The 13,170-nt window shown below is 35.9% G+C and overlaps 1 protein-coding gene across 3 annotated transcripts in view; it reads right to left on the bottom strand.

Moving 5' to 3' along the window:
- The window catches only part of LOC127866282 (inactive serine/threonine-protein kinase TEX14-like), a 31,130-nt gene extending 17,970 nt beyond the window's left edge, over positions 1-13,160 (bottom strand). For 2 of the 3 annotated variants that reach the window (XM_052406727.1, XM_052406728.1), the window contains exons 1-9: positions 13,046-13,160; positions 8,935-9,063; positions 8,277-8,392; positions 5,906-6,017; positions 5,514-5,665; positions 5,224-5,341; positions 4,814-4,938; positions 1,831-1,938; positions 1,465-1,588 (exon numbers count right to left, since the gene is read on the bottom strand). In XM_052406727.1, the coding sequence (XP_052262687.1) occupies positions 1,465-1,588; positions 1,831-1,938; positions 4,814-4,938; positions 5,224-5,341; positions 5,514-5,665; positions 5,906-6,017; positions 8,277-8,386 (849 nt within the window). In that variant the 5' untranslated portion in view covers positions 8,387-8,392; positions 8,935-9,063; positions 13,046-13,160. Of the gene's footprint in view, positions 1-1,464; positions 1,589-1,830; positions 1,939-4,813; positions 4,939-5,223; positions 5,342-5,513; positions 5,666-5,905; positions 6,018-6,931; positions 6,951-8,276; positions 8,393-8,934; positions 9,064-13,045 lie in introns of those variants that run through there. The other variant, XM_052406729.1, reaches the window with a different exon arrangement.
- Positions 13,161-13,170: the final 10 nt, after the last annotated feature.

Genomic DNA, 13,170 nt, shown 5'->3' with positions numbered 1-13,170 from the left:
CAGGGTCAAATTTGACCCCAGGAGCATAATTTGAACAAATTTGGAAGAGGTTCACCCCAGGAACATTCCTGAGAAATTTCATCAGAATTGGACCAGTAGTTTAAGAGAAGAAGATGTTTAAAGAAAAAGTTAACGCACGCATGGATGCACGCACGACGGACACTGGACCATGACATAAGCCCCGCTGGCCTCTGGCCAGTGGAGCTAAAAACTATTTTTTTTGCTATTGTTCGTCAAATTCAAGCTGCGGGAACTGATTCGATTTTCCATAGGATAAATTTGACATTTTTGTTTTTCTTTATATATACGTTTCCTCTCGGTTTTACCGTCGAAATCTTCTTTATTAACTGATATGTCGGACAAAAATCCGAACTTGAACAAAGCCATTCTTTAAACAACATTATCTTGTCTGCTACGCAAAAAAAATACATTGACAATACCGATTTTTTTTATAGAAGTTGTAAAAACATGCTGTAAAGTTTTACGACACTGCAGAAAATCATTAGTATTCATGACAATTTGACCAATGGAAACAAGCAATTCCTGCGGGAAGTTCTCTTCCGCGTCTAAAAATAGCGATGAATCATGTGAATTCTCTGCGTTTATATGTATACGCTACTTTTGTTCTGATGTAAATAAAGAGAGTAATTTTACACATTTAGGAAAAAGGTTTTCACAGCAGTTAGTTATAGTTATATGAGTCAGTATAGATTTGTGTATGTACGACCAGTCGGACAAGCTAGCCCGCAGTTTACTAGCCTGACCACCGAACTTACTAGACAATGTCTGTCGGACGTGCCTTAGTGTTAAACCCTGATTCCCTATTTGGATCAATGCAGAAGAAGAACAGCCATAGAAAGGATTTCATGACAAATCACTGAAACAAATTACGTGGCCAGACGGGAGATGAAACCTGTGATCCTCATATTTTTAGTCCAGCGCACTCACAACTGAATAAGCTGGCCTATCACAAAAACAGTATATATGATACACATTGAGGTAGCAATTCAGCAATATGATTACAGATACTAGTATATGATTTTTATGCTCCTCCAATTTTTTGGGGGGGGAGCATATAGTCGCTGCTTCGTCTGTCCGTGCGTGTGTCTGTCTGTCCGTGCACAATTTTTGTCCAGGCTATTTCTCAGCAATTAATGACCGGAATTCAATTAAACTTTATGGGAAGCTTTGCTACCAAGATGAGATGTGCATATTATCAGCTGGTTCTGGTCGGATGATTTTTCACAGAGTTATGGCCCTTTGAAATTTTCCATTAACTGTACATATAGTGCAATTCTTGTCCCCCCAACTACTAGATGTTTCCTTTTATCTGAATATACAGTGCAATATTGTGACAAAAAAAACTTTGGGGAGCATCACCTGTCTCCAACGGTTTCTTGTTTTGAATGGCACAAAGACATATTGCAGCATTCTAGAGTATGAGAGTCAGAGATTTAAGTCTACCTTATGATGTAGATAGTTATAAAGTGACCCTTGCCCCACTCTCTCATAGACAAGGATCATGCCATCCAGGTTAGTTGTTTGGCAAACCCCCATCAGAGTAAGCACATATGGGTGACGCAGCTTGCTGAAATGTGCAGTAAATCATACACTACATGGACAACCCAAACTTACTTATGTCCAGTAAATAAAACTGCGTAGCTTGTTAACAACAACAGTTATGGATACATTTTACAAATAAAATGTGACAACATGTATTGTTTCTCTTTCCAATAATAATAATTTGAAAAGATCAGAAGTAAAATCAAGGAAGGAATTTAAATAAAAAATCAAGTAAGAATGAAAATTGTGCTTTGTTATCTACCCTACCCAATGTGTTCAATTTCATTGATTAAGAGGTCCACCACTCCGCCACTGTATGGATCAATGTCTTTGTGAAGTCTCTTGACTGTCACCTGTGTGTAGTCCCACCACATGCTGAATATACAGTAATCATTGAGTAGAATTCAACATCTAGATCACACAAATAATCAAATAATATTGGATGTTTAAACTAAATGCCAGCTGTCATTGAAAACATTTAATACTTTTACAAAGTGCTGGAACAGGTACCAGTATTTAACATTTGCCTATAAATTGTGACCTTGATAGTGAAGGCCAATCAAGGATTATGCATGAAACATATTAGGTCATGAGGAATTGTCTTTGATATATGTATATGTAAATTATATTTTAAAAATCCTATAAGCATTACAAAGTCATGGAGCAGAAGCGAAAAACTAATTGATCTTTAATTGTAAAGTTGACCTTTGATAGACAAGCACAGCGATTGCTGGAATCACCTAGACAAATCTTGAATTGCAAACCTAAAAGCTTAATTTGGCAACATATGAATATGGGCTAAATGTGTTCTCTAACTTGAGAAAAATACAAACTGGATATCAGGTGGCCCATTCCAGAAGGTCAAACAGCTGTGTTTATGCGTTCAGCTTGGTTGTTCCCCTTTCATTACTATACACTTACATGGGTGGCACAAACTTTTCCTAAACTGAAGGGTTTGCAAGATATCATGTCATGTTTTGTCATAAAAAAGTGTTACCGAGCGTTTATTACAATGAAAGCCAAACCAGCTTTTTACAGCTATCTTTTCACTACACTCGCTTATTTTGGGCTCTTTGGTATAAAAAAACTTGTGGCATTGAAAACTATTATTATGATAAACCAAATGCAGGGAGGATGTTACAATATCTACAAATCAAAAATATGTATTCATAACCTAAATTGCAAATAAAAAGTCAAAATGTATCTGTAACTGTATCAATATTTGTCAGTATATTCTGTATAACCCAGTGCCATTGTGACGCTTCCATGGTTTCTAGGCAACTAGTTTCTGATGTCAACAACGCATTGCACAATCGTGACATCAAAATTGTCCATTGCAAGGGAAGTGGACAACGACAAGAAGCGAGGCCTGGTATAGGGAAGATAACCCTGGGTTATGATTCGGTAAGGGTAAGGGTTAAGGTTAGGGTTAAGGATAAACCTTACCCAAACCCGACCCCTAACCCTTACCCTCTAACCCCCCCCCCCCTTGCGCATTTCAATACCAGACCTTGCTTGTTGTCGTTGTCCACTTCCCGTTTACAAGTAGCTTACAGATATAGCTATAAATGGTTGTTCAGCCAAAATTGTAATGAAATTAGGACTATTGACATCGAATTTATATAACCTGTAAGTTCACAAATACATTAAATGACAGTCAACTTCCTTAAAAATACCAAATGACCTCATTTAAATTATTAGGGTGTGTGGACTTTGTGATTCAATCACAAGGTGAGCTGGCAAATAGGCAAAATAACTGAGGACCCCAACCTTAATCTTGCCAGCTCCATCGCCTGATTGGAGCGGCCTTCGGAGAACCAAGGATCTGCTGTACCACTAAAGGTTATAGCCAAACACTAATACTGTAACAACCTTATAACAACGATAACCTACCACATACATTGCAGAACATCAACAGAAATAACCTAATTAAGAGAGGCATCAACAGAAATAACCTAACTAAGAGAGGCATCAACAGAAATAACCTAACTAAGAGAGGCATCAACAGAAATAACCTAATTGAGATGTATATACATGTAATAATCTTTGCTGGTTAATAAGATAAGATGGCTTGAATAAAACCAGAATGTTGACACCATACTGGGTGACAGAGCTAAAATGCATAACAATTGCAAACAAGTGTTCCGCGGTCGGATACATTTGCCCCTCAAAACAGAGCTTGGAACTAGTGACCCAAATTTCAATACATGTCATCTACTGTCCAAGGCCAATGCACATGTGAAGTATCAAGCCAATCGGTCGATTTGTTGATAAGTTATTGATCGGAAACTATTTTGCACACTTATTGTAACAGTGACCTTGACGTTTGACCTAGTGACCCCAATTTTGATGCGCACGGGAAGTATCAAGCCAATCTGTCGATTCATTGAAGAGTTATTGATCAGAAGCGCTTTTCCCACTTATTGTGCTAGTGACCATGACCTTTAACTTAGTGACCCCAATTTCAATATGGGTCATCTACCGTCCAAGGCCTATGCACATGAGAAGTATCAAGCCAATCTGTGCATCAGTTGACGAGTTATTACTAGGAAACAAGTTCACACTTAGTTTGTAACAGTGACCTTGACCTTTGACCTAGTGACCACAATTTCAATAGGGGTAATCTACTCTCCAACTGCCCATGTGAAGGATCAAGCCAATCAGTGAATCAGTTGACGAGTTATTGATCAGAAGAGATTATAGTCTTAATGTGTATCAGTGACCTTGACCTTTGACCAAGTGACCCCAATTTCAATAGGTGTAATCTACTGTCCAAGGCCAATACACATGTGAAGTATCTAGCCATTCGGGCAATTGATTGATAAGTAAATGATCAGAAACGATTTTCACACTTAGTGTGATAGTGACCTTGACCTTTGACCTAATGACCCCCATTTTAATAGGGGTCATCTACTGTCCAAGGCCAATGCACATGAGTAGTATCAAGCCAATCGGTCAATTGGTTGACGAGTAATTGATCGGAAACGATTTTCACACTTAGTGTGATAGTGACCTTGACCTAGTGACCCCAATTTCAATAGGGGTTATCTACTGTTGAAGGCCAATCCACATGTGAAGTATCAAGCCAATTGGTTAATTGGTTTTACAAGTTATTGAGCGGAAACCAAATGGTCTACCAACATTCAGACTGGTCTACGGACAGACAGCCAGCAAAACAATATACCCTTCTTCGAAGAGGGGCATAATAAAAATATTGAAAGGTATCACACTATTCAATAATATAACTTACCTTTCCATCACTGAAAATGTTCCACCACTGTACAGTTCACCATTGTTATCGTGACGTAAACTGTTTTCATTAATAAATGGTATCGCTGACACAAAGCCAGTCGAATCTGATCTATGTGCATATACCTATGAAAATAAAAAAAAAACATATCCAATAAGGAAAATTTGCATAACCTCATTCATCACTTTGTTAAACTTTCTGACACTTATTTAACAACATATTAATCAGTCTTACACTAAACAATTTCAATAAAGGCAGTTATCTGTATAATTTATTTACTTATATAACATGGAATAGTGTTTACTTCTTCTCAATATTTCTAAACAATTTGTTACTGATTACTAGATGTCATGGCGGATAATAGATTCTACAGAAGATTAATATGTTGTTATAAAGGACAAACAACTAACTTGTCCAAACCCAAGTGAGTGATGACTGTTAGCCATTCTTTGCAGATTGTCATGGATAGATGGCATTCCTATTTTATCTCGAATGATTCGAGTTACAGTGTTTCTTCTTTGATGTGCCCTGCAATTAAGTTTTTTTTAAACAATATCAAAATATCATTGCATTGCAAATAATATCACTCCCACACACTTACATCACTTTAACAAAATTCTACCACAACCCACAACTTGTTTGCTACTGAAAAAGAAGAAAAGTTTGGGTTATAAAAAAAATATTAAAACTTTTTGCGTACCTGCTCAGTGTCTTGGAAGAAGCCTTTCGTAATAAAAGATCATGTCCTGAACCAGACATTGCAAACAACCTTGTTTTGTCAAGAAACTCAAGAATTTTCATTCTTTTCTTAGGATTTGGATTCAGCATAGCCCAATCTTTAACACTCCGGCCCTAGAATGTTTACAACACAGAATAAAAAAGATACCTGACATTTCAATTACATGGTAATATTGTAATACATGTTTTTGTGAAATGAAATTGTTTTAATACTCATTTTGGAATACATATTTTAAGTTATAACATTAATTTCACATTACTTTTGCTTTTCTAAGAATATTTTATAAAAAGAAAAGTGACTGAGATATCTGTTCATAAGCAACCCTTGCACATAGAAAAACTTAAATCGAGTACCTGATAATCATGCAAACGAAGATCTCCACCTGCTTCTAACAATTTTATCAATACTTTCAAGTGACCAGAATAGCATGCTGCATGCAGGGGAGTCAATCCTTGATTGCTTTTTCTAAAAAAGAAAATACAAACTTTATTACCGTGCAAAAAACTACTAATATAATAATTACAGACAATGATAACCGTATGACATGTTTAGGCCACAATTAAAATATTGTTGGTTTGCCCTTTACCGACCCTAAATTTTACAGGTGGGTAGGTAGGTAGGAAAATTATTTTATTTTATTTGAGAAATTATATTTTTAATACACTAATAGTCTATGAATATTTAAAACACTTTTATTAAAGCACTGTTGCAGTGTACAAAGCCCTTTGTAGCTTAACATTATCTTGTTTGCTGTTTCTTGCATATATTAATATCAAATGCATGCTTGTGTGTTATTACATCAAATATTTGTTCATTATATGATTTTAATTGCTCAAATGCATTTGCAATTATTTAACAGCCAGACAGCTTTTATTTGTAACTTAAACCTTTCCCTTAAATTGGGCTTAATTAGCATGCAACAAGCATTGAAGGAGTGTAGAAAGACAGCCCAAAGCCTTTAATGGAAAAATTCAGACGTGGCGAAAGACCATCACATTTTACAGGCCAGACTTGCCTACCAGGAGAAACAATTCACAGGCCTGTTGAAGTTTTTACAGGCCTCAATTTTAAGTGTTTGACCGGTTAGTGCATAGTCTCAGCATTGAAAAGTAAATTCATAAAAGGGCAAACTGAACATTATTATAAAGCATTATTTCTTCTTGAATGCTCTGAGCTTTTATGAGTACATACGTACAGCTCAGAGGGTCAATAGCTGGGAGTTGTATTATTGCAACTAACATAAGCATGAAAACTTGATTTGGGGAAATAAATTAAGGGTGTTAGTTTCAGTTTGTGGATATACTAACGCTTTAAACATATATACTTGAGTGTTGTCGATGTATTTAGCTAAGAGACATTAATAAATTAAATAAGTTTACCTTTACATATCCATTTCACTAACATGCCATTACAGTAAACTGTTCAGTGTGGCAAACATAATAAAGCAGAATATGCACATGAATCTGATTAAACACAGATCCACTTGCATATAAATCAAATCATGTTTGTCTTTTATTTTGCATTTTCGACAAAAAATCCTGTAACTGTTAGATGTATTTTTTTTGCGAGTAGACTGCATTCCAATTTTCAAACACTTCATCACTTGTTCTGTGACATTCAGTTCATTCATTTGCAAAAAAAGAGTTTTATTTGTATCTAAAACCTATGCTCCATCGTAGAATGACACGCTCTTTTCATAAATCGATACTAATTATATGATGTCCGTCGTAAATTCGATAGTTATTTGTTCTCGCTGAGCATCGTTATTTCTTTTAATTGTCCGCCATCTTGGATCACGTTAACAACATGTGTACAACGAACGTAAACTCGTATATGTCCGACTACTTTCGCGAACCAATGGTTAAGTATGATGTCGATCGGCCATTTTCACGGAACACCGCCGATCGCGATGCTGGTTATAGACGCTTGCATTACTGTCTATTCTGGGGTGTATGAAATTCCAACCATCGGAGCGACCTAGATCGGTCAGGGGCGATAACAATAGACAGGGATATAAATACGCGCATGAATAAATATTGCTTTCGGCTCTTTTATCATCGTCGAAAAAAACGAAAATAAAAAAAATACGTTTTCAGTAATCGCAATAAAAATTTTTGGGTCGGGGGGTAAAAAGTGGGTCGGTCGGTAAAGGGCAAACAAACTCAATTTTAATTTAGGCCTTATGCACAGACAAATGGCCAAAAAATGTTCACAGCCAAATAAGTTCTCTACATTATAAATTACCAGTATGACATGAAAGTATGGCCAAAATGTACTGGTTACAAAGAGGAGCACTTTAATTGAGGTAAAAAAATGGTATTCTGAACTGGGAAACTACCGGTAATGGCCATATTTCATCACCAGTTTTGACCTCTTAGTGCAACCTATTGACTATTTAGCTAGAGACAGTCCTATACAAAAAACACATCTCCACATGGTGAAGTTTATGTAAGTTATTTTAGAATTGCAAGACAATTAAAAAAAAGATAAACTAAAAGTTACACAATATGTCCAAATTTTATATCCGAAACCTTTGAGCTAAAGACAACAGTATCCATATGCCATCTACACATTCTTAACCTTTGAGATAAGTTAACATTAGTTAAAACTAGAAAATGTGCACAATTGAATAAGATTCCAATTTTCCCTGTACATAATAATTGCAACATATATAGGTCAAAATGACCTACTCTTTTAAATAAATAACGCTGAAAAATCATTTACTCATTGGATTCTGCTCCTGCAGACAACAAGCATTCAACCACAGCAGTGTGTCCAGCTGAAAGCTGCACAGAACAATGGGGACTGGCCCTCTTCATTTGGGTAATCAACATGTATGCCTGAAAAAATAATAACTATGATTACTTTTTGTGTGTTGCATTGCTGTTGTTTTTTTTATTCAATGCATTTACATGCTATTATGAGATTGTTGACATGCAATTATTAGATTTCTTTGATGCTAATGCAGCTGAAGTTTCACTAAGAATATTATTGACAGTCAATGAGTTTGTCATCTGTGTAATCATATGTTATAATTCAATTTTATTTTGGTATGTTTATCATATTTAATATGTAACAGTTCTATTGTTTTCGTTTTTTTTTTTGTAAACACAATACATAAGCTAATTCCAACTCTTTATAATAAAGATTATAATGAAAGTAAAATAATTGTCTAAATATTTTAAGTATTTTTTGTGAAATTGTTATATTCAATGGTTATCTTAGTTGCAATAATTCAACTCTCATCTTTATAACCCAAAAGGTTACCCAGAGAGGTCACAGCAAACATGATCAAAGGCTCTTGGAATCTAATTATATGGACTATGGTTAACCACGCTTTTTAACATACATTCCATGTTTTTAAAATGTAAAATAAAGTAACCTTTGTCTAGAACTTTTTTTAATGCTTTCTTGTTTCCATGCAAAGCTGCATTATGAAGAGTTGTTCCAAGAGTGTCACTGGAGTCAATGACACCAATGACGATCAGCTGCTCCATGGATGACCTTCAGGCTGAAATATATAAATTACAATCATGGTCACTTTTCATGATTAGTTGATTTACTACATAAATATAGAGATGTACTGCCTTATAACCAATAGTGTGGCGGAAGCTTCATGGAGTGCTTTGATAGATGAAAGGTAACTGCTTCATTGAAGCTAGAAGTAATTATATTTAGAAGTCAGTTCAATGCCAGAAGCTTCGGTGGGGATGAGAAGCCTTATTGAGACTTCATCAAAGTCAAGAACTTCACTGAAACATAGGTTGGCTCTGTTAAGGCCAGGAGCCTCATTGAGGCATATGTTGGGTTCATGAAGGCCATTAGTCCCCATAAGTTGCCTTTTTATATATTTAGGCAACCTGCTTTATTTTTGTTCAGCAATCAATCAGAGGCGAGGTAGTGTAAGAAAAATTGAGTAATTTTTATTTTTTCATGAAGGCCTTTGTGGTTTCAAAAGTCCGGCTAAATTTTTGTTTGGTTGCACTTGGTGGCAGCTTTGGCAAGTCAGCCTCAGGTGAATTTTCAACAGTTTTCTCAAAATTGATTTTAACCCTCAAAGTAGGTGAGCATTTTAATTTGCTGTTCTGCATGTGAGCAATAGAAAATTATTATTGAAGTACATTTGTTTGGTTTAAGTAATAGAAATTAAAAAATGAATAAATAATGGGTTATGGTTATTACACTTAATTATATTTGGAGTTCAACTTCCAAAAAATTACATGGAATGTATATTGCTAATTCTAAGCATACAGTGTACATTTAAATTGGCTGTGGTAGTTGTCAGTTTATTGTTCATGTTTTCATAAAAACTTGTCTTTACACTAATTCTCATTCACAAAAATAATGATTCTGCTTTGGAACCAGCCCCTGAAGAGAAGTATGATGGTGTTGTTGTGAGTCTACACAAGGTCCATCATTCTGACTTTATGAAGTTATATAGAGTACACTACACAAGTCACTAGAACTATTCCAGAAAGTGTTGCACTTCATGTTTCTGTGGATTCTGATCAGTTTCTGTGTAAATTATTGTGTTTTACATATACACATAATGGTATATATAAGTGTGTGTGGTGACATTCAAAAATATGTTGATTTTATCATTTTCTGTAATATGACATTTGCTATGGTAAAACAGTATCAACATTGGTGATACATTTCGCTAATTTACTTTGTTTTTATCCATTTGCAGTGTTCCAAAATGTTTTAAGAAGGTTTCAGACCTTTGTCAAAGTGAGTGTTCAACCGCCAGGTACATCAGGGACCTATACAAACAAACGTTGTATAGGTCCCTGGGTAGATATGATGTGTTTCCTTAATGGAGAAAACATTTGGGTATTGTGCTAATTTCTCAATATATAGCATCCCATAGTTAATAACATTTTAATTCATGTGAAAGATCAAGAAAAATTGTTATATTCATAGAAGAGTTAAAAAATAACTTGAATTCGAAGATTTTTTAAATACAAAATGAATTGGCTTGAGTGTTCCGTTATTGACATTCTGAGAGCGGCATTCAATAGCTTTTATGCATTTGAATCAGGTAAATGAATTGTTTGTTTTTTAATGATATGTCATGAAGCGCACACAAATGACAAGGAGGAAACTTTGTGCCATCCTGACAAGGTTTCAAGTCAATGTCAACGCATTATATTTAGTGTAGTTGCTAGTGATTGTTCTCGTTGTATTAAAACCCACAAAAAGCTGACTGTGATGAACACCAAAAGTTTATAAGGTAAGTAAGTTGACACAAAATGAAAAATTGCCAATGTCTCTTGTTGACTTGACTTAAACTGGTCACAGATCAGTCACCAATTCAATTGACAGCCTTGCTGTTGACAGTGTTGGAAAAGCTCTTTATTGATGTGGTAAGGGTGTCTGGTTACCACTCAGGATAACCGGGTTATCCCCTGGATTGTTTACTTTAACTGTGAATTAGTACGGGGGCGATGGAGGCAAATTGACATTTGGGCGGCAGAGGGATGGTTATGGGAGGGTGTATCCCTCTGCCGTTGGTAGGGGTGGGGGGCTTCCCCCGTTGTTTTTTTTTCAAATTTTAGCATCAAATGGCGCATTCTGGTGCGTTTTTATGCCTGATACCTGACCTTATACACGTCTATAGCAGGCATATTCTCAATGACAACAGTTGTGAAAGACAGACAGACGATGGAGAAGTGATCTCTATATGTCGCAGTTTCTACCTTTAAGCAGGCGACACAACAATAGGGATCATGTGGATTGAAAGAACGTTCTTCGGGATTTTTTTCCCGAAATTCCGTTTTCAATATTGAAATTCGTTGGTTGGTTTGGAGTAGACATTGAAATGACACAAAAAAGTGGTAAAAAACATTAAATAAGCTCTTGAGAATTATCGATTTACTTCGAGTTATTACAATTAATTTAGGTATCTTGAGAAAACTTAATTTTGTGATAATTAAGGCTTATTGGATATCGGCACATCTGTTTCATGTCATACTTTCCTTTATATTAATAAAAAAAGCAAAGGCTTAGAAGTTAGATCAAACCGACAATTAAAGATTCCCAGGTTTAATTACCCAAGAATAAAAGGGTTATATATTATTAATAACAGGGACCGATCAATTAACAACATAATTGACACATACATTACCGGGGGGGGGGGGGGGGGGGGGGGGCGTGATTACCTTGCTTGGTAGTCAAAATATGTTCAAATATACAGGTATTGAAATGAAAAAAAAATGAAAAAAGGTCTTTGCCGAAATTTCTTTTTTGCCGAAAATATTGGGGTGTGGCCGCCGCCCCTGCCGCCCCAGATCCGACGCCTCTGTAGTACCTGGGTCTTTACTTGTGTAGGAGCCACTTGTGTAGCGGGCGCCGCTTGTGTGCAAGCAGGCATGTGTGGAAATTGAAACATTAAGATTGGAAGAAATGTAGTGGAAACAAGATGTGTTTGTGAAACACAATGTCCCCCTATATGATGTTTGACCTTGAAGGATGACCTTGACCTTGACTCTTCACCACTCAAAATGTGCAGCTCCATGAGATACACAAGCATTTCAAATATAAAATTGCTAGCTTTAATATTGCAGAAGTGACATTACATGAGCAATTTTGACCCATATATTTGACCTTGAAGGATGACCTTGACCTTTCACCACTCAAAATGTGAAGCTCCATGAGATACACATGCATGCCAAATATCAAGTTGCTATCTTCAAGATTGCAAAAGTATTTATAAAATAAGCGATTTGGGCCACATATATTTGACCTCTGACCTTGAAGGATGATCTGAGGCCTTGACCTTTCACCACTCAAAATGTGCAGCTCCATGAGATACACATGCATGCCAAATATCAAGTTGCTATCTACAATATTGAAAAAGTACTCATAAATGAGCGATTTTGTTCACATAATTTTGACCTCTGACTTTGAAGGATGACCTTGACCTTTCACCACTCAAAACGTGCAGCTCCATGAGATACACATGCATGCCAAATATCAAGTTGCTATCTTGAATATTGAAATACTGCAAAAGTGTACATTAAATGAGCGATTTTGACCCAAATATTTGACCTTTAACCTTGAAGGATGACCTTGACCTTGACATTTCACCGCTCAAAATGTGCAGCTCCATGAGATACATATGCATGCCAAATATCAAGTTGCTATCTTCAATATTGCAAAAGTTATTGCAAATGTTAAAGTTGGCGCAAACAAACCAACAGACCAACCAACCAACCAACCAACAGACCAACCAACAGACAGGGCAAAAACAATATGTCCCCGACTACTATAGTGGGGGACATAAAAATTAAATTTCCAACAGCTTTGCTGCTGGGCTAGCCCTTTAGCGACGCATTAAGTGTGTCCGTTTACCACAGTTGGGAAGTTGGGAGAACCTGGTTCAATTCCCCTACTGGAGCTCAGGAATTTTCACTTTATAACCAAAACTAGTAATTTTAAGAGAACAAAACAACTTTTTGTCAAACATAGTATAATATTACACTATGTCTTACCTTATTGCTTAACTAAAACATCCATATAACTTTAATAAAGAATATCAAACAAAATCATAACAAAGCTAAAATGCAGACGATATTACAGACGCTTGAAAATGTACAACGCTTGTGGTTACATTCAA

Source organism: Dreissena polymorpha, chromosome 2 (genome assembly GCF_020536995.1).
Source record: "Dreissena polymorpha isolate Duluth1 chromosome 2, UMN_Dpol_1.0, whole genome shotgun sequence".
NCBI lineage: Eukaryota > Metazoa > Mollusca > Bivalvia > Myida > Dreissenidae > Dreissena > Dreissena polymorpha.
This window is presented reverse-complemented; position numbering and strand designations above follow the sequence as displayed.